Source organism: Giraffa tippelskirchi, chromosome 8 (genome assembly GCF_054371585.1).
Source record: "Giraffa tippelskirchi isolate mGirTip1 chromosome 8, T2T-mGirTip1v1.2.pri, whole genome shotgun sequence".
Lineage (NCBI taxonomy): Eukaryota > Metazoa > Chordata > Mammalia > Artiodactyla > Giraffidae > Giraffa > Giraffa tippelskirchi.
This window is the reverse complement of record NC_137282.1, coordinates 74530535-74553284: the sequence shown is the minus strand read 5'-3', so window position 1 is coordinate 74553284 and position 22750 is coordinate 74530535. Positions and strand designations below refer to the sequence as shown.

General features: G+C 40.1%; 1 protein-coding gene across 1 annotated transcript in view; it reads left to right on the top strand.

Moving 5' to 3' along the window:
* CSMD1 (CUB and Sushi multiple domains 1) overlaps window positions 1-22750 on the top strand; it is a 1578457-nt gene that overhangs the window by 1331069 nt on the left and 224638 nt on the right. Inside the window, exons 28-32 of the mRNA XM_081517452.1 lie at window positions 4072-4259; window positions 9712-9906; window positions 13581-13697; window positions 15737-15850; window positions 16170-16265. Of these exons, the coding sequence (XP_081373578.1) occupies window positions 4072-4259; window positions 9712-9906; window positions 13581-13697; window positions 15737-15850; window positions 16170-16265 (710 nt within the window). The remainder of the gene's footprint in view (window positions 1-4071; window positions 4260-9711; window positions 9907-13580; window positions 13698-15736; window positions 15851-16169; window positions 16266-22750) is intronic.

The following is a 22750-nucleotide window of genomic DNA, read 5'->3' as shown; positions in this document are numbered from 1 at the left end:
AGGAATTACTTTTAAATACTATCTTGCACACATTTTTACAATGTGTTCCACATGAGAGGGCTTAATTTACAGAACATTCAAGAAAATAAAGCAATGATTTAGATATACTTGCAGCTTCCCAGGTGGCTCAGTGGTTAAGAATCCTCCTGCCAGTGTAAGAGATGAGGGTTCAATCTCTGGGTCAGGAAGAAGTCCTGGAGGAGGAAATAGCAGCCCATTCCAGGAGTCTTGCCTGGAAAATCCCATGGACGAAAGGAGGTTGGTGGGCTACAGTCCATGGTGTCACAAAGAGTCAGACACAACTGAGCGACTGACATACAGATATACTTAGTGTAATTTCTCATCAATATCTCATATTTCTCATAGTGCATGGGCGCTAATGCGTTTCCAAGTGCATATCCTGTCTGATACCCCCAATGGTGCTATTGTTATTAATAATCATTAAAATACTCAAAACTTGCTAGAACTCTGAAAATATAAGTTCCCTAAATTTCAATGCTGTAAAGTTTCAATTAATAGACATTAGTCCTTTTTAAAAATATGCTAACTTCTTTCTGCTAAATTAAATAGTAAAAGTTCAAATCATAATATGATTATATTACAAATATAAATTCTATGTAACTATCACATTATTAATATCTGACATACAATAATTGCATCTTTTCAAATCCCCAGATATTTTCCAAATTTGCATTTTGATTTTTGGATGAAATAAAGTGGTATTTTTTTTTTAAAAAGTGGTTCTATATGCTGTCCTATTGGTCTCAGCTCTCCAAGGCAGAGTGGTCTAATCATATTTATTTATCTGTCAATTGAACAAGTTTCTCTCATTGAGATGTTTACATCAGTATTCCAGGGCTGGTTGTGCTCATCTTCCTCCACCTTCTCCTCTTGATGAGATCTGACTCAGGGTAATTTTAAACCTCTGTGACTCTGAATTTTAAGTAGTTTGATAAGCCATCACTTCCTGAGTTTACTCAAGCTGCTATAAATTTACCAAGTGACGAGTACTTTATTATGCCACTTAGCTATTACACAAAAGCTGTGAACACTGGCTAGGTTATGTTTTTGAGTATCCTTATGATTTTTGTTAATGCTAAATTCTAATGGAGCCTTTCTTAGAACCAGGAGACACCTCTGCTGCCAGGGGATTGAAAGTAAATTAACAATTAAAAGCCTTTTAGAGAGCACAGAGCCGTTTTTGTAGGAGCTTCTTGCCTCAGGTCACGGAGAGTGACTCATCATCAAGTTTCCCACAGTGCAAGTCAACTGATAATATATAAGGCAGTTTTATATTATACAAGTGGTTTTTCACTTGATATTATGCACCTCCCTGGAAGAAGGTTGACCTAGAAACTCTCCAAGCTTTCTTCTGATTCTAAGAGTTTGGACTCATTCGCTGGCTGGGTGTCACAGAAACTTGCAGGTTTGTGACATCTTCTAAGAAATGGACAGCTTGTGTGTGCTCGGGTGGGGCATTTTCTGGGACCTCAGCTCTTAGATCTACTGAGTAGACAGAGGGAGGAAGCCAGGGTACCAGGTGGGAACAGAGATGCTCAAGGACCCTAGCAAAGAAGCTGCTATTGGCACTGGCTGCCTAGGACATGCTTTTAAAGAGTGAGACTGCAGTCAGCTAGGGGGCGGGGGGAGCCTGGCAGAGACAGAAACAAAGGTGACAAAGACAAGGAATGACAGGGCCTGGAGCACATACATGCAAGCTTCAAGGCTCACCCTATGCTCAGGGGTCTTTGGGGAGGAGTGTTTAATCAAAACTTCTGTAGACTTTGGGGTTGATGCCACTCACATATTGGAGCCCAAGTTAAGTTTGGTTTAAAAGCATGACCAAACTTTGGTCTATTCTTGGAGTGTGTAGATCTGTGCATCTGGTGGAGGTAGATGTAAGACAGGATTTAACCAAAGGCACCATCATTAATTGCAGGAATCACTTCAGACCTCTGTGCATACGTGATGGGACATCCAAAGCAGAGGACAGTTGGAATGTTCTGTTTGTGCCTGATCGAATTTCCATTGTTCCAAATAATCTATCATAATAATTAGTTATGCCAGTTATAGGGGTGTCTCATGACCAGAATCTAAAAACATCCTTGCAAACTATTCCAATTGAAATTGTTATTACCATCAAATTCTGTTTGGTTGCTGCGATTCCTTTTGGCCTCTTTATTCACTCTGCAGTCATTCCAATCTTTTACTTCCTCTTCGTTTCCAACTTCAGAGAACTCACAGATAAGTGAAAGTAACAAACTCCTTGAGTAAGTGTGTTTAGGAGCTCACGTGGGAGCAGGGGCCCCTTGACAGGGAGCAGGGCAGAGAAGTGCAGATGCAGGTGTCACACCCACGTGGGGTCCATGGCGGTCCCCCGCGTTGAGCCCTTCAGAACCCGGGGGCAGCTTTGGGAGGGACCTAGGGTTCATGTTTTATCACTTGAATCTCCAGATGAATTTGAGCCACTTAAACGACAGCACGTGTTTATGATAATATCTAAAAACGCCTGACTCTCTCCATCCTTGTATATCCAAACATGCCGCCAAGGGAAAAGAAAGAGAGTGGAAGCCGCCTGGACTGGTCCACGTTAAAGACCCTGAAGTATCTGACTTAGAGGTGCGGGGACTGAGGAGGGCCAGGCAAAATGTGCTACCGCAGTGCCTCTGTCTGGTGTATTTGCTTATCCTGACCCCACTGGGATCTTAGATGCCTGAACCAAGTTCAGTCTTTTACTTGAGAGTAGACATATGTTTCAAGTTCCCAGATTATTGTCACCCTTATTGTCGTAAATGGCAGAGACGTTTAAAACTGTATCCCGCTTGGGAGCTTTATACTTTAATTGTCAGACACTGGAAATTATTAGAGTGTTCACATTACAAGAGAGACAGAGAAATACAGAGAGTGGGAAAGAGAGCGAGGGAGAAGGAGGGAGAAGGGAGAGAAAATTGGAACATCCAGTCGTGGTGAAACAACGTGAAGTTTGACTTCCACACTTTGTACCATTGTAAGGAGTAAAAATATTGGCCGAATTACCTAAGCAAGCAGAGACAATTACAATTTTAAAAATCAAAACATTCGAATCAATTCTAATGAGGTGGACGAAACTGGAGCCTATTATACAGAGTGAAGTAAGCCAGAAAGAAAAACACCAATACAGTATACTAATGTATATATATGGTATTTAGTTAATCAGTAAAGATAACCCTGTATGCGAGACATCAAAAGAGACACAGATAAATAGAACAGTATTATGGACTCTAGGGGAGAGGGCGAGGGTGGGATGATATGGGAGAATGCCACTGAAGCATGTAAATTATCATATGTGAAACGAATCACCAGTCCAGGTTCGATGCATGATACAGGGTGCTCGGGGCTGGTGCACCAGGATGACCCAGAGGGATGGGATGGGGAGGGAGGTGGGAGGGGGGGTTCTGGAAGGGGAAAACATGTACACCCATGGTGGATTCATGTCAATGTATGGCAAAACAAATACAATATTGTGAAGTTAAAAAATAGATAAATAAACTAATTTAAAAAAAAAGTCAAAACAACCAAAAATATTTTTGAACTTTAATAATCATCATCAACACCAAGGATGAACAGCAGGCAGGCTCTTTACCATCTGAGCCACCAGGGAAGCCCAAACACCAAGGATATATATTATTAAACTAAAAATATTTTCACATAAAAATCAAATGTCAGTGGAAATGCATCACTTCTGAACCCCCTTCCTTTAAACTGCATTCATTGGAAATATCACAGTTGCAGGGAAGTGACACTGTATCTATGTTACAAGGACTCATTTTCCTTTATATATCTTCAAAATCATACTGTATTGAAGATGATGGTTATTATGTAAAATACCAATAGTATTTGTTATAATTAGTGTCTGTTGTATTTATTGCCATTTTGATTATTATTGTATTTAGCTTTTGGATTGTCCTGCTTTTTAAAAGTTAACATACAAAGGCAAATACAGTCACTGTGTGCTCTCAGAGACTTGATAGTTGGGAAGAAGAGAGACACATGTAGGAGGTATGGAAACTCATCAATATTCTTTCCTTTCAGTTTCAACATGGAGCCCAGCTATGATTTCCTGCACATCTATGAAGGAGAGGACTCCAACAGCCCTCTCATTGGAAGTTTCCAGGGCTCTCAAGCCCCAGAAAGAATTGAGAGCAGTGGAAATAGTCTTTTTCTGGCATTTCGAAGTGATGCTTCTGTGGGCTTGTCGGGGTTTGCCATTGAATTTAAAGGTATTGTGATCAGCTTAACTGGCAAGGAAAGTAATTTGTATCAGAATTGCTTTCATTGTAAACATTTATTTATGAAGTCTTGCCTATCTACTTAATGCATAAAATTCTGACATCTTTCTCATCTGTCTGGGGAAGAGGTTCCAATCTCTCCAGAGGAGAAGAAATTTCCAACATATATTTCTACCGTAGCCGAAAGAAAAGAAAGTAGGAGAGGAAGTTTTGTTTTTGTTTTTCCTCCAGATTCATGGCCATTTAAAGATAAATTATGATGGGCACTGGTGGTAAAGGACCCACCTGCCAATGCAGGAGACATAAGAGATGCAGGTTCGATCCCTGGGTCAGGAAGATCCCCTGGAGGAGGAAACGACAACCCACTCCAGTATTTTTGCCTGGAGAATCCCATGGACAGAGGAGCCTGGGGTGGGGGCTACAGTCCATGGGGTCTCAAAGAATCAGACACAACTTAAGTGACTTAGCACATGCAATGAATAATTGAAGTAATTAACTATTTTAAAATTATTTTACTATCTTGTTTCTCTAGGATGACTCAATATAAGTACATCAACCAGCTTAGTTTCATCTCAGTATTTTTCAAAATGTAAAATACTGATTGCCCTTTCCCTGTCCTGACCACCCACGGTGTTGGTTTGATGGGGAGTGAGCACTGGTCCCGGGGCTTCCCAGGTGGCACTGGTGGGAAAGAACCCGCCTGCCAGTGCAGGAGACGAAAGGAACAGGGGTTTGATCCCTGAGTCGGGAAGATACCTGGAGGAGGAAATGTTAACCCACTCCAGTACTCTTGCCTGGAGAATTCCATGGACAGAGGAGCCTGGTGGGCTACAGTCCATGGGGGTGCAGAGTCGGACATGACTGAGCGATTGAGAGCACAGGGACTCACGCACACACGAGCACTGATTCTGCTCACGTCTTTCCTCTTTGGCCACATGATGAGTGTCGCCCACTCCCCTGGGGTCTACCCCCCACTGTCACCAGCATCCAGGGAAAACACACAGAAAACTCACAGCAAAAACCACCCCAAACTCAGCATTGTGCCCTTGGGTTAATGAAAGTAAATATGTATGTGTTCAAATCTATTTCTCATGTGAACAAGGAAAACACAGGTCACCTTACAAAGAATCAGAGAAAAGGACTTACCAACATATTAATTCACAGTAGTGAATGCTTTTTAAAAATAATGAATATATATATATATGTGTGTGTGTGTGTGTATATGTCTGTTTAAGCTTGTGAATTGGTTATTAGTTACCAGAATTGTAAAAAAAAAGCATAGGCTGTTTCAACTCTTGTTAGCCTTTTAACAAACTTGCATTTATTGATATGATTTTTAAGCAGAAAATTAATCTACTTCCTCCAAAACAGCAACATCTACAAACTTACCAATCTTTATTACAGTTTATAGTTTTATCACTTGTAAGTTGAATCTAAAAAACAATGCAAATTAATGTATAAGCAAAACAGAAACAGACTCACAGACATAGGAAACGAACTTGTGGTTACAAAGAGGAAAAGGAAGAGGGGAGAGACAAACGAGGGGTGCGGGGTTAACTAACTACTATGTATAAAATAGATAAGCAGCAAGGACATTTTTTACAGCACAGGGAATTATAGCCACTATTTTGTTGGTGTTCAGCTGCTAAGTGGTGTCTGACTATTTGCGACCCCATGGATTGCAGCACAGCAGACTCCTCTGTCCTTCACTATCTCCCAGAGCTTGCTCAAACTCTTGTCCATTGAGTTGGTGATGCCATCCAACCATCTCATCCTCTGTTGTCTACAGCACAGGAAATCGAAGCCATTATTTTGTAATAACTTATGATGGAATACAATCTGCAAAAATACTGAATCACTATACAGTTGGTACACCTGAAACTAATGTGATATTGTAAATCAACTGTACTTCAAGGGAAAAAAAAAAGGACTGTGCATTTGTCATTGGTCAGGGAAGCAGAGAGCAGACCCGGCGCTTGGACTTGACCCGAAGGAGCCTCAGGGCAGTCCTTCCAGTGACCCCAGAGACCCAGCGGAGTCCACAGACATGGCTCTAGGGCAGGAGTTCTGAGAAGCGTCCTTAAGCAGAACTGACAGGAACTGTGTAATGAAGTCATCTCCTTAGAAATTGTGACAAATTGTAAGCAGAAAAAGTACCGTGATTTATCACCAAACATCCTGAACTGACAACTGAGTAAATGGAACCAAAAGATTCGATGCAGTTCATTTGGAGAAATGAAGAAAAACTGGCCTCAGAGCTCTCCATTAGCAACATGGAGCAGAAAATTGAGGGTGTGTTATTTAACCAAACATACCCTAAACCAACAGACATTTATAACAAAAAATGACAAAAAAGGCTGACCAGGCAACAGAAATGCATTTTTTTCTCTGCTATTTTATAGGAGAAAAATGTATACCCCAAACCAGTGCTTATATTTATTAGGTGCTGGGTATGTTCTCCCAGAAGGCAGCTGATGGAAAGATTATTCTGGTGACCACAGTTTTACTTATTCGTCCCTTATTTGCTTAAAATAAATGATCTGTGCTCTCTGTGGGATTTGAAGAAGCTACAAAGAATTATCAGAATGTCCCCTACTCCTTGAACAAATCAGTTTTCAGTGAAGTGATTAGAGAGTGTGGGTCCCAACAGAGCTCACAGCTCTTGCTGTGAGACTCTAACCAGAGCAAAATAGAGGGGTTTCCAAAATGTACATATATGATATATTATGTATACTAATTGAAATATTATGCATAGCCTATGATATGCATGATGTATGATAGTGTTCAACATGTTATATGATAATATAGTACATATGGCATATGATACATATGTATGGTAATATTTAATATGTGTGATAATATAGTACACATGGTATATGGTACACATAATAATGAGGTGTGATATGTGATAATTGCTATATTATCTATGATATATATGATTATATAGCATATATGATACTCATGATAATATAATATTTATATATTTATGTTGTGCTTTCAACCAAAGTATGTAAATAATATATTCTAATAGTTGGTTATAATAGATTGGGTCAACACTGCCAAGGAGATCTCTGTTTGGCTGATGTTAATACATAGAGGATTAAAAATATACTGAGAAGTATTGAATCAATACAGCCGAACAGACCTCTTTTCCATCCTGCAAAACATCACAAAGTTTGTGCTTTTTCCCTCTTCTACTCCGTGTTAACCGTTCCTCAGAGGAAGCAGGATGTGGTTTCAGAGCTCATTTCATCTTCACGGTTTCCCAGCTCACCTGCCACGGCCTCCCAGGAGCATCCTCTAACACCACTGTGCGGATTTACTCACTGGCAGTGAGCTTCCCAGGTGGCACAGTGATCAAGCACCCTCCTGCCGATGCAGGAGATGCAAGAGAGGGGAGTTTGATCCCTGAGTTGGGAAGCTCTTCCCCTGGAGAAGGAAATGACAACCCACTCCATTGTTCTTGCCTGGAGAATTCCATAGAAAGAGGAACCTGGTGGGCTACAGTCCATGGGGTCGCGAAGAGTCAGACATGACTGAACACATACACAGTAGGCAGACACTCAGTGAGGGAAAATGTTTAAAAGGGAACATAATCCATATTGATCACAACTCCCCATAAAGGTAAAATGAAGCCTTGCATTTATACTCTCCTTTATGTGTGTGCTTAGCTCTGGGGGAAAGATTGTCAAAAAAATGAAAAGAACTGAAGCATATTTATTTTATGCACTCAAGTTATCCTTGAGCATATATTTGTATTATTAATGATAACCCCATTCCACACACACATACACTCACACATATTCATAATAAACAGCATTTTTTTAACTGTAACCCCCCCCACAAAAAAGAAAAACATTTCAGTATAACATCTATATTGATCACTTGAAAAGCTGTAAAATTCCATCCCAGAGGTTTCTGATGTTACAAGGAGCTTTGCTGATGGAGTGAATGATGTTGACAAGCACAAACAGGAAGCAATTCAAATGGTGGAATTGTATGCAACAGAAGGAGATATAGATATCTGATTTAGAGATATTTGGAAGGTCTGCTAAAATAGAATATTTACAATATTAAAGCTACCAAGACACAAGTGGAATTAACCACACATCTACAAGACTGTGGGAGAGAAAGAAGATAGCTTTGTACTTATATTTAGAAGAAGATAGGGTTTTAGCCTTGGAAGGAAAGCTATGACACATCTACCTAGAAAGTGTATTAAAAAGTAGAGACATCATTTTGCTGACAAAGGTTCATCTAGTCAAAGCTATGGTCTTTCCAGTAGTTTTGTATGGATGTGAGAGTTGGACCATAAAGCAGGCTGAGTGCTGAAGAATTGATGTTTTGGAATCGTGGTGCTGGAAAAGACTCTTGAGAGTTCCCTGGACAGCGAGGAGATCAAACCAGTCAATTCTAAAGGAAATCAACCCTGAATATTCATTGGAAGGTCTGGTGTTGAAGCTGAATCTCCAGTCCTTTGGTAACAAGATACAAAGAGCCAACTCATTGGAAAAGACCCTGATGCTGGGAAAGATTGAGGGCAAGAGGAGAAAGGGGTGGCAAAAGATGAGATGGTTGAATGGCATCACCGACTCAGTGGACAGGAATTTGAGCAAACTCTGGGAGACAGTGAAGGATAAGGAAACCTGATGTGCTGCAGTCCATGGGGTCACAAAGAGTCGGACATGACTGAGTGACTAAACAGCAACAAGGTTTTTAGCAAATGCGTCCTTCAGTGGTCCTATAACTGGACAGGACTTTGTAGGGCATTTTTGTGGAAGTTATTTGGCCTATCTTGAGCTTCATATTCTCAAAATGTAAAACAGCGCCCAGATCATCCTCATGTCACAGAAGTGGGTGAATATTTGAATGAAACAAGCACGATACCCAGCTCAATGCTGATACATAATCCACCCACACTTCCTTGCAGCAGGTACTGCAATTAGAATAGAACTGTGTTGGGTAATTATCACATCCCAGGCACAGGGCTTGGCCCTTACGGGTCAGGAAACATGTTTTCCAGCTACATTTGGCTTCAGTGACTACTCAGTGAGGGTAGTACAGGATCAGAACTTCCTTCCTTGATTATCTTCCCAGCATAAAAAAAATCACTCTTACCTCACATGAATTAAGCCAGCCTCCTTTTGAGAAGCCAATTCTCCCATCTCTTCCTAAAATGTGGTGTGATTTCATCTTACTATGAATTAAGTACAAAAGTCAGGAAATCAACCGCAACAGGAATTCTGCAGTGTGTTGTCATTTGAAAAATGAGAAATATAATTTTATCGAAGGAGTTTTTTCTGTTTTTCTACGATAATCATTGAGTTGAACATTAACAACTTGGTCATGAGTCAATCCATTTTTTTGAGCATTTTTCATTTGCTGGACACTTAAAGAGATAAAATCCCTGCTCTCATGGAGTTTGCATTCATTTCTTCCACAGAGAAACCACGGGAAGCCTGTTTTGACCCTGGGAACATAATGAATGGGACGAGGATCGGGACCGACTTCAAGCTCGGCTCAACCGTCACCTACCAGTGTGAGTCTGGCTACAAGATCGCTGACCCGTCTTCCATCACGTGTGTGATTGGAGTGGACGGAAAGCCTGCGTGGAACAGGGTCCTGCCCTCCTGCAATGGTACGTGCCGATGTGTGGGGCCAGAGCTGCCTGCAGGGATAACTTCCCTCTGGAACTCGGACCCTCATTCGGGAGAGGGTCCGCACGTCAGTCCTCTACCCCTCATCAGTGGTGTGAGCCCGCAGAGCAACGTGGGATAAGGATTTGGCCTTCCTTGATCATGTAGTTTAATTTACTCAGGTTTCTGGGAGGGGGGTATTTTTCTTTCACTTAGATAGTTGGACATTTCTAAGTGTGAAAACCATGCATTGTATTAAATTCAAACATATTTTGAACGTATGAGGGATGATAATAAATTCTCTAGCCACAGACTCAAGGGGGAAAAAAAATAGGCCACATTTAGGCAACTGATAAATAATCTAATTTTAAGTTAGAGGTTTTTTCCATATCTGAAGACCCATCAAGCACAGTTTCTATTAACTAGTCATCGTATCTATGTGTTTAAAACATCAAAGAATGATTTTTCCTTAATTTTTTAAATTTAAATAAAACTTAAGAATTTCAAACCATTAAGCATAAATGACCTCTCCCATATTTTATTTTGGATATCTCATGAAGAACAGCACATTTGTGCTGAATTAATGTCCGTGAATTACTCAGATCACCAATTAAGCTAAGTGAATGTTGCTAAATTTTAAACATCTTCTTAGTTTGTATATTAAGGGACATACTTTGGACTAGTTTGTTTTAAAGGCATGACATAATTTTTCTTTCTTTTTACTACAGTTATTGTTCACTGAGGCTTCCTGAATTAGAACAGAAATGGAAACACCCTCAAGTCTCTTGCTTGGGTCAAATGGCTTCTGTTTATGTTGGTTTTGGTTTACATATATTCCATTTAACCAAATGGATGAGTTAGTTTCTTGTTACCATCTGCAGTGAATGCTGTTGCATGTCCTTATTCATTTACGAAATGGTCTGTTTAATACATTAATTACCAAAGAGCAAGAGCATATTTATTTTCCTATTATTATCATATTAATATAAAAGAATTTCTAGCATAAGAAAAGCAATTCCTATTTCTCAGATTAACACAGTAATATGGACATAATAATTATTACAAATTAAACAAGAATTCTCTATTTTTCTCAATTACACAAATGTTTGGTTGCTTTGAAGTGAATCATGCAGTTTTGGTGTTTATCTTCAAATCTGGGGAAGAATGTATAGCACAGGGCAATTTATCAAGGTGGCAGAGGACCTAAAATGTTGCGTCTGTTTTCTTTCATTGCATCCTTTTTAGTTTTCATTGTTTCCTATTATCATAAAGTAATATTCTTTCATCCTATTTGTGAACAAAATAAATATTTGCAGAAATGCTGGAAGACTCCTTCTATCAGTTTAGATGTATCACTTAATTTTTTAAAAAATCAACCATACAAATTCAACCATGTTATTTCTGAAATGTATATATATATATATTTCAGACTGGTGGGCTGCAGTCCACAGGGTCTCAAAGAGTCAGATATGACTGAGCAGCTAAACACAACAGTTACACTTGAACAAATATATCAGAAGATATGATTCTTGATTGATAAGATTTCTGTGTGATCATTTGGCCATCCAAATATTAGCCCAGTGAAGATTTATTTCCACTTTTCATTTATACTTCTTGTTTAAAATTCAAAATAGTTTAACTTTTTCTTACAGAAAAAGGATATTTGCAAAAGGATCTGCTTGAATTTTATATGTCTAAAAGAAAATAAATTTTCTTTTCATTTGTACTTATCTTTAAAAATGTGAACTTTGAGTGTTTAAGCAAATTTATATGTGTACGTATACATATACATACATTTATATATGTGTATATATATATATATATATATATATATATATATACGTATTTTGGAAATAACGTGGTTGAATTTGTATGGTTGATTTTTAAAAAATAAGTGATCTTTCTCAACTGGTAGGAGTCTTCCAGCGTTTCACTGAAAACCTTGAGCTTTGAAGTTTAGCATAGAGAATTTCCTCCATCTAAAAGTAAAAACATTTTTTTTTTCTATTTAAGATTGTTAAAAAAAAAAAACTGGCAATATCATGGAAATTGTTTTAGGGTGATAAAATTGCTCTGAGTTAAGACACTAGCATGAAGGCTGCTCTTGGCTTAGTTAAGTGAAATCTCTGCTAGTGTAAAGCTGTCAGGTGTCTTAAGCTGTCTTCCTTGACTTTCTAGAGCATGACTTCTGTTTCCAGGAGCATAGAGCAGGCCCTGGGAAATCTGCGCAGTCATCAGTGAGGCGCTTGGATGCCAGCATCAACATCTGAGGAGCTTTATTCATCCTGGCCATCCATTAGGACTCAACAGTATGCTAATCAAAAGATTAAGCATGTTATCTCTGATTTCTATCCTTTTTAATGCTTGAAAACTGTCACACCGAGAAGAAATAAGCTATAGAAATACAAACTTTCCCACAGACTGGAAATAATTATGAATCCAGATCACAGAAGGTGTACCCAGGATAAGGAGGCGTGTAGTCAGGCCACAGAGGATACAATCAGTGTCATCTCAGTGGGTACATAGTATTCTAAACAAGTGCACAGACATGGACCTCTTTTTAAGTAAAAAAAAAAGGAGAAATTGAAGGATTTGCAATTTAATCCCAAAACTGGATTTTTCCAGACTGGAATTTAATTGGATGTCTACTTTAAGATGCTTAACAATAGTATTTTGAATATCTAGGCCACAGGTTTGTTTTTTCTTTTTTCTATTTTCTCAGCAAGTGCAATGCTGGGAGTAAATAAGATGATCAGAAGGAAAATAAACACACAGTCTGTCTCTCACTGAGCTGTGCATGTAACACCTCATCAGTGTACCTGCCTTAACTTTCTACTTTTGGGTTCCTTCAGCTTTCAGTGGGACTTACAAGAAGAGACCTCAGATACACTAGTAACTATATCTGTCATTCTTGAGCTGAATCTATGATGAAAAGATAGCAAGAACTAAAAATAATTATTTTTCTTTTGTGCTAAGTCGCTTCAGTCGTGTCCGTGTCCAACTCTGTGCGACCCCATAGACGGCAGCCCACCAGGCTCCCCTGTCCCTGGGATTCTCCAGGCAAGAACACTGGAGTGGGTTGCCATTTCCTTCTCCAATGCATGAAAGGGAAAAGGGAAAGTGAAGTTGCTCAGTCATGTCTGACTCTTAGAGACCCCATGGACTGCAGCCTACCAGGCTCCTCTGTCCATGGGATTTTCCAGGCAAGAGTACTGGAGTGGGGTGCCATTGCCTTCTCCATTTTTTCTTTTAGTCTCATAGTAATTAGACAATAGAAAATGGAAATAATCTTTGTATCACTTAAGTTAATATGGTGTTTGAAATAAACTGGAAAATTCTAGTGAGACTTTCGAAGTAACTTAAGAATTTGTCTTTATTCGACCTGTTCCTACTCTCACGAGAACTGTTTTCATTATTATTTTAGCATGTCTCAGACCGTTCTTAAAAATAATATTAGGTCCTCCTCTCAAGTTGAGTTACTTTTATTCTCACCTTCTCAATCTTTGCTTTTCTTCTTATTTCACTTTTGGAAGAGATGTAAAATCAATTTTTAACTATGATAATTTGTTAGGTTTTTGAATATTCATGTTGACTGCACAATGCTTTCATTTTTCGGTCACCTGTCACCTGCCGCGTGGTTACGCACAGCACATGATTCTCAGTTGATCTCTTTCAGCCCCCTGCGGAGGCCAGTACACCGGATCAGAGGGGGTGGTCTTGTCACCCAATTACCCTCACAACTATACTGCCGGTCAGATCTGCCTCTATTCAATAACGGTACCAAAGGAATTTGGTAAGCTTTTCTTATTATTTTTGATTCACTGTCGTATCTCTTTCAGTGTTAATATTTCCATCATTTTATAAACAAATACATCAGCTCTTGATTTAATGAAATAATATAAAAGAAGATGATGTGTGACAGGTTTTCCAAAGGTATCTCATACAAGATCCACTACAGGTCTTTTATCAGTGTGATGTGAAATGCTCAAACTTCCTTCTCAGATTCCAATCCAGAATAAGTAGAATAATTTTGGCTCTGTTCTTGTTTTGGTTAGGAAGCATTTTCTCATTTGGTTGGTTGTGTGTGAGGAAGATCATAGTCTCACGTGTTGGCCAGGGGAGCCTGATAACTCTGTGAGATACTGGCATGGATATTTGGTTATTGATTATTCTGGAAATCACTGGGTCAGTAAACCCACCTTTGAGTGGCTGCAGATGTAAAAGCAGTCCTGTCTGAGCCCTCCGAATCTGACATCCTGAGTTTCCTTCCTGAACTTTACTTCCAGCCTGAGCCAAGTTTCTGGGATGGCTTCGTGTCTAGATGGCCTCCCACTGACAGGCCCCTGGCAGCTCCCTCAACGTCTCCCCTCTCACTATAGACCAGAAAGATATCTCTGTGTTGGATTCTCTCCCGGAGTCGGAAGAGAACAGCTTTCATAATTTTATAGAATAGTTCCTTTCTCCCAACAGTAAAAGTTAAAACCCAACATACTCTATTTTTTTTTCTTTACACTCAAAATAGCAGCCACCCACTCATAGAAATAAAACTGACAAAAATTCTAAGGTTCCATTCTGTTTGAGGGCAAACATTTTAAAAAACACGATTATGTGATGAGAAAGTTAATTACTGCTTAAGAAACTTGCATATGGGAGACAGATGATTCCTATGAACTTCTTTTATATTAATCACAGGCTTCTAAGGATCTAATAAAAACCTCCTCCAAGGACTTACTCAGCCTCTGGTAGTTTAGATCACAGGCCTTCATGAACAGTGCAAGGCAACGTACTCAGTATCTTAAGCTCCTTCTTTCAGGCAGTTCTCAAGGGTGACTGAGTTTCCAGGCAAAGCTTCCCTTGTGTCATCTTGCTGTGTTAAGAAAAGCAGGTGCCTGATACTTACAGGGTGACGGATGTGATCACAGAAACCAGGGCGGAGGGACCAGATTCCCAGAAGGCCCACTTACTCTATCAGTAAGTGGAAAATGCAAAATAGCAATTTAATTTAAAAACTGAAAGACTGGCTTCAAAATATTTATTTTGTTATAAAAAATAAACAATGAAAGTTAGAATAAGTGCTAGATTTCCATTCTTTATGATGACCGATGACTCTAAAATTCTGCGTTTGTTGTTGTTGTTGAGTCTCTGAGTCGTGTCCAACACTTTGTGACCCCTTGGACTGCAGCACACCAGGATCCCCAGTCCTTCCCTGTCTTCCAGGGTTTGCTCAGATTCATGTCCACTGAGTCGGTGATGCCATCCAGCCATCTCACCCTCTGTCGTCCCCTTCTCCTCCTGTCCTCAATCTTTCCCAGCATCAGGGTCTTTTCCAATGAGTTGGCTCTTGGCATCAGGTGGCCAAAGTATTGGAGCTTCAGCTTCAGCATCAGTCCTTCTGATGAATATTCAGGGTTGGTGTCCTTTAGGATTGACTGGTTGATGTCTTTGCTGTCCAAGGGACTCTCAAGAGTCTTCTCCAGCACCACAGTTTGAAAGCATCAATTCTTTGACTCTCAGCCTTCTTTATGTCCAGCTCTCACATCTGTACATGACTACTGGAAAAAACATAGCTTTCACTATATGGACCTTTGTCAGCAAAGCAATATTCCTGCTTTTTAATATGCTGTCTAGGTTTGTCATAACTCTCCTTCCAAGGAGCAAGCGTCTTTTAATTTCATGGCTGCAGTCACCACCTGCAGTGATTTTGGAGCCGATGAAAATAAAGTCTGTCAGTGCTTCCACTTTTTCCCATCTATTTGCCATGAAGTGATGGGACCTCATTCATTGTTTTATTTTTAAAAAAGCATTTTGTGAAACCCACCCCTTCATTTTCAGTGGTGTTTGGGCAGTTCGCCTATTTCCAGACGGCGCTGAATGACCTGGCAGAGCTGTTTGACGGGACGCACCCTCAGGCCCGACTGCTCAGCTCACTCTCGGGGTCTCACTCAGGTAAACCTTCAGCGAGCTCTTTCATTCTAGTCACACAGCCAGGAGAATTCATATTATGCTTGTCTATTTTTATTTTCTTTTGTGGAGGAGAAATTTAATCATCTTTGAATTTGCTTGCTTGCTTAGTAAAATCTTATTTTCAATGTAAAATTTCAAATGCATTTTTATCCCACATATGAAACCACCTTGGTTTATCTTTTTTTTTTTTTAACTGAGACCACAGAAAATTTAATACCTATCTCAGAAGAAAATAAAAATATCAGAAAATAAACACCCTGTTATTATCTATCCTTTAGATGATCTCTGGTTTTCCCTCCAGGTGAGACGCTACCTTTGGCCACATCCAACCAGATTCTGCTCCGATTCAGCGCGAAGAGTGGGGCTCCAGCGCGGGGTTTCCACTTCGTGTATCAAGGTGCGTCTTGGCCCTCTTTGCCCTCCTCCCACACCACACGTACCACTGTTTTCAGCACCAAAAACATGGCTTGTACTTTATTTAATAGTTGAGAGCTTAAGGGTATCTGCATAATTATAATAACATTATTTAATAAAAATATTAAAGTTTTTTATTTTGACAATTAAATATATTTCTAAGACAAAGATACAATTGTGCTTCATTTATTTGACAGGATGAGGAAACAAATATTTATGAGCTTACCTTAGTATAGCACTCCACAATTTGCAAAATGATTTCAAATGTATCACTATTATAGTATTTCACCTAATTAAGTAAAATATTTCATAATAGGTTTTAGTAACCATCTTAATGAAATACACTTAAAACACATTGTGTGATTCCAAACCTTGCTATAAAAACTAATTGAAAAAGAAATGTAACAAAACAAAACTAAACCCCAAATACCATCCATGTTTCTATCACTGGAGGTACCTATTTTATTTTGCTTAAGTTCTAACTTTAGGCACAGTCACATCTTTATATTTGTTTTTGAACCTGAAGCTTATTCAAAATGCTTGAAATTGCTCAAAGGTTCTGAACCATGAAGATTTCTTTCCTGTTTCTAGTTCACCTTTAGTTTGCATATCCATTATGTGAATTTGAGAATACACTCGTGGACTGAAAACTTTGTCCACTTTCAGAGACACATGAACAGTCTCTGGATCTAAATTGTGATAACTGTCCAGCTGATATTGGAAAGAGGTTGTCATTTTCAGAGATATGCTGACTTCTTGTTCAAAAGTGAGAGGAATACTTAGCGTTTCTAGGTCTCAGTGTTGCTAGAGGCTAGAGCTATTGCAGGCAGCTCTTGAACATTTTCTTCAGCAAAGGAGGAGAATAACTTCCTGGCAAAAATTTCTTTCCTTTAATAAGGACTTTTCCAGAAAGCATCCTCGACTACATCATGGTTTTCATCAAGTTATAGAGAATAACAATCTGTCATGTCATTCATAAATCATTTATGATAATCACACACTGAGAAATGCATGGCCTCAAAATATTTCATGATAAAAACCCTTTGGTATTCAGTAATAGGATGATTTAAAAGTCATAGAAAGAGTGAGCATGTTTGACAGGTCAGGAGAAGTACCTCTAATCCAGTTTAAGAAGCACTTGCTTGTGTGACAATGCTATTACATTAAAATTAATTGCATTGTTCAAATTGAACTTTTGTTAAAATGTAAATAACTAAACCAGTAAATATGGCCTTTATAGTAGAGTGTCCAATTTAGGCAACTCACTTCTCACCCAATCCTAATTTTCTTTAAATAGATGCTATATTACTTTGTAGAAGCAAATTCACAAACCAAACTAAGCTGGTATGACATCTAAGGAAACTGGGCTACTTGGTTTAAGTTCAATTTTTTTGTCCTGGAAAACTTCAAGTGCCTGGCATTGTATGCCTCTATTAGGGACCTCCTTTCAGTTCAGTACAGTCATTCAGTCGTATCTGACTCTTTGCGACTCCATGAACCGCAGCATGCCAGGCCTCCCTGTCCATCACCAACTCCCGGAGTCCACCCAAACCCATGCCCATCGAGTCAATCATGCCATCCAGCCATCTCATGCTCTGTCGTCCCCTTCTCCTCCTGCCCTCAATCTTTCCCAGCATCAGGGTCTTTTCAAATGAGTCAACTCTTCACATGTGGTGGCCAAAGTATTGGAGTTTCAGCTTCAACATCAGTCCTTCCAATGAATACCCAGGAGTGATCTCCTTTAGCATGGACTGGTTGGATCTCCTTGCTGTCCAAGAGACTCTCAAGTCTTCTCCAACACCACAGTTCAAACACATCAATTCTTCTGCATACAGCTTTCTTTATAATCCAACTCTCACATCCATACATGAACACTGGAAAAACCATAGCCTTGACTAGATGGACCTTTGTTGACAAAGTAATGTCTCTGCTTTTAAATATGCTGTCTAGGTTGGTCATGACTTTCCTCCCAAGGAGTAAGCATCTTTTAATTTCATGGCGCAATCACCATCTGCAGTGATTTTGGAGCCCAGAAAAATAAAGAGACTTTCTTTAATTTTTTTATAAAGATTAGAAAATTGATCAGATTATCAGATAAAATACCTGAGGCACATGATCCTACATCTATCCTGTTTGCAAATATTATCTTTAGAAGTCATGGTTTTTAAAATGACATTTCTTGTTTTAAAGCAACATATTATCATTAATTTACAATTGGATGTGTTCAGTGCTCAGTTGTGTCCATCTCTTTGTGAGCCTTTGTACTGTAGCCCACCAGGCTCCTCTGTCCATGGGATTTCCCAGTCAAGAATACTGGAGTGGGTTGCCATTTCCTTCTCCAGGGGGTCTTCCTGACCCAGGGATCATTAAAAAGTATGAAATTCAGAAAAGTAGAAAGAAAAGCAAATCCTTTATAGAGACAGTGTATTTTCCTTGCACTAAAGAATATATAATGACTATAACATGATCAGTATTTCTTCTGCGGTTCCAATGTATCTCCTTTTCTTGATTTGTTACTGCAGTGAGTTTATGCAAAAGTTGATGTCTTTTTATCAAAGCCCAATCCTTTGGAGCTAAAGAATTAGGATCTTGAATGCAATTTATCAATCACTCCGAAGCACATGGGAAAGTTTTCAATCCCTCTCGAAAGTGAAATTGAACATTGCCTTCTGAAAGATAGTAGTTAAGTGGAAGCCTAGAAATTATTACAACTCTATTGTGTAAAACCTTTCTGAATATTGCTTTCATGTGCCACTTACAGCTTCATTCCTCCATAAGTTATTAACACTTAAAATTGTGCAGGGACTTCCTGACTTCCGTGGCTGTATGCTGTCTAGCCCTTGTTCACAGACAGCTCTGTTGTAAAGAGCTATTCAGGGTCCCATGAAGAATGGGTGCAGGGGCAGGCACAGAAAACCTGTGTGTGACCCAGGCATGCTCCCTACCCCTCTGTGTGGTCCTGGTGAAGAACACAGAGACATTGCTGGTGAGGACACTGCTGTCCTTCTGATCTTGTGAAGAAACGGAAGTATAGAGGCTTCTTTATTATTTGTATTTTTTACAGAGTATTGTAACTTTATGTCTTTGTTGTTGTTGTCCAGTCACTAAGTTGTGTCCAACTCTTTGCGACCCCATGGGCTGCAGCACACCAGGTTCCCCATCCCTCACCATCTTCTGGAGTTTGTTCAAGTTCATGTTCATTGAGTCAGTGATGCCATCCAACCATCTCAGTTGTCCCCTTCTCCTCCTGCCTTCAGTCTTCCCCAGCATCAGGGTCTTTTCCAGTGATTCAGCTCTTGGCATCAGGTGGCCAAAGTTTTGGAGCTTCAGCTTCAGCATCAGTCCTTCCAATGAATATCCAGGGTTGATTTCCTTTAGGATTGACTGGTTTTATCTCCCTGCAGTCTGGTTTTATCTCCCTGCAGTCCAAAGGACTCTCAAGAGTCTTCCCCAGCACCACCGTTCCAAAGCATCAATTCTTCAGCACTCAGCCTTCTTTGTGGTCCAGCTCCCACATCTGTACATAACTACTGGAAAAATCATAGTTTTGACTATTGCTGGGTTTTATTTGTTTGTTTGCTTCCCGTGCTCCTTGCAGGTAGAAGGGCACATTTGTAAAGTGAGGCAGGTAAGAGGGTGATGGAATCTTTCACCACCACAAATCCTCTAAGCTATAGACATGAGAAGACAGCTGTCTTACTGCACCTCTTTTAGGGTAGAAGGAGAAAAAAAAAAAGAAAAGAAAACAATGACAGCAATAAAATAAACCTGAAGGCAGACAAGAATAACTTGTCCAAGTAAAGCAGTCTTTCCTTTTTCATTGAATGACAGATGAACATATTCTATTTCTCAAAATCACTCTGTTCTCATAGTTGAAAAATCTGTCCTGATAAGCCAGTACTAGTCTGTGAATTCAAACATCCATCACTGAATTATGCACAACACTTTGTGTTCAATCTTCTTTGTAAGAAGTATGCATTTTATAAGCTCTTCATGCAACATGTGAATTTCTTAGAACTAGAAAACTAACTAAGCCTTAAAATTTATGCCATCTTAGAAAAGATGAGGCCTGGGGAAAATCCACTAAAACATGTATTTGCTTGCCTAGGAAGGACGTCAAGCAAAGAAAACCTTAGTCTAAATTCTTCCTCCCAAACTTAGAAAAAGCTTTTCCACTCTCTGTTCCTGTTTTCCCCATAGTCAGAATATTGCCCATTTTCAAACCGTGAAAATCCCAGAGAATAGCACCCAGTCTCTGCACAGCACAGTCCATGGCCTGAGAAGCCAGTCATGTATTTACCACCCTCTGTTCCAGGCAAACCTCACCCTCTTCCACTTGGCCCTGGGCTGATCTCAGTTTGCTTCACAGCATTTACTGAAAGATGGAGAATAATTGCTTGTTGTCATTGTTGTTGTTCAGTTGCCAAGTTGTGTCAGACTCTTTGTGACCCCGTGGACTGCAGCACTCCAGGCTTCCCTATCCTTCACTTTTTCACGGCCTTTGTTCAAACGCATGTCCATTGGGCCGGTGATGCCATCCAACCATCTCATCCTCTGTCATCCCCTTCTCCTCCCGCCTTCAATCTTTCCCAGCATCAGGGTCTTTTCCAATGAGTTGGCTCTTGGCATCAGGTGGGCAAAGTATTGGAGCTTCAGCTTCAGCGTCAGTCCTTCCAATGAATATTCAGGGTTGATTTCCTTTAGGATGGACTGGTTTGATCTCCTTGCTGTCCAAGGGACTCTCAAGAGTCTTCTCCAACACCACAGTTCAAAAGCATCAGTTCTTTGGCACTCAGCCTTCTTTATGGTCCAACTCTCACATCCATACACAAGTGCTAGAATAATTGCTACTGGCATGGAATTTCTCTGTGGTGTGGCCTGAAATCTCCAGGTGAGGACATGCCCAGAGAATGGGCTGAAAGGGAGCAAATGATCAGCACAGCTGGAATTTTCCCCCGGATGCCACAGGCACTTCTGACGCTTCAAGATTCTAGGTTTCTCTCCCCCATTTTCTCATATTCTTAAAATTGGTCTCTTCACTTTTCCAACTTCTTCCTCTAAAATATGTTCTCCATCATTTCATTTAAATGCAGGTATTATTCATTTATTGTTATTTTCCTTAAACATACACAACTCTGAAGTTTGTGGAGAAAAGGTTAATAGTGACGTGCGTACAGATGACCCTTGATGGTGTGTTTCTCCTCATTCGTGAGACCCTGGAAAAACACTGTTGGGGGCCCTTCGACGAGTGTGGAAACTTGGCCACAAGCAATGGTGCGTCTCAAAGAGTTCAAGACAAATAGACCAATTAAGATTAGAGATTTCTCCATATTTATGAAAATAATTGTCAAGAACTGACTGTAGCGTATCATTGTATTTGTTTGTTTCTCCCTCTCATGCGGCTGTTCAACTGTAACACAATACTCAGACACTAACCTATGACAAATATAAGCTGTGAGAATATGTTTACAATAGAATATTCTGTGTTGTTTTCAGTTACAGAAAAATATTCTGTAATATCATTAATTTTCTCAGCTATAGTTATTAGACAGGACACAGTTTTATTAACTTTTGCCTTTTGATCAAGAATATTTCAGCAGTGAATTGAAGCTTAGTTTATTCAAGACAGTCTTATGACTTCCATTTTCATAGAAGTGCTTCCAGCAATTTACCCAAATGGTGTCAGTTATTGCTCGGGTCAATTCAACCCAAGATGCCAGAGTATTAGGAAAAGGACCATAAAGACAGAAGGATTATTTGTGAGTAAAATGTCCCCCGCAGAGGGCTTCACTTTTGCAGAAGGCACTCAAGGACAGGGAGATCGGGATCTCGGAGATGATAAACGTGAACTAACTTACAATGCAAGGACAGAAACCAGTATGCAAACTCCCAAGTGCGTACCTGGTGGATTTATTTCTCAGAGTGTTGGTTTGAGGTGACCAACCCCTTTGCCCCTGAAGCGTTTTTCGAACTTTATCTCATGCCTCCTTTTGTAAACAGGAAAATCACTTATACTGACCATTCACTGCATGCCAGTGAATTCTGATCTACAACCTGAGTGGATGCTTCCCTAGAAGGGGGCTCACCTGCCGTGCCCAGGATCAAAGACCATGAGATCCACACACTGTGGAGAATGTGGCGACAAGCATAGAGCTGGGGGTGGCTGCAGGAGGCTGGCCTGTGCTGCCGACTCGCGGTGGGACTGAGGTGCTGCTGTGGGCTCAGCGCTGGCAGGGGCTCCCTGTGGTGGTGGGCATCTTCATCTGTGCGTGGATGTGGGAGAGGCGGAGCAGGGCTGGCTGGGATCAGGAGAGCTGACAGCCCCGTGAGTCTGGGGAGGGGAATTTGGGGTCTTTTGTGGCTTGCACAGTGCTCCCAGCAGCGCTTGTGATCACGAATACGCAGTGGCCTCCGAGACTGTGTGTGGTCCGCAGAGGGAACCAGCTCTCAGGGAGGCGGCGACCAGGT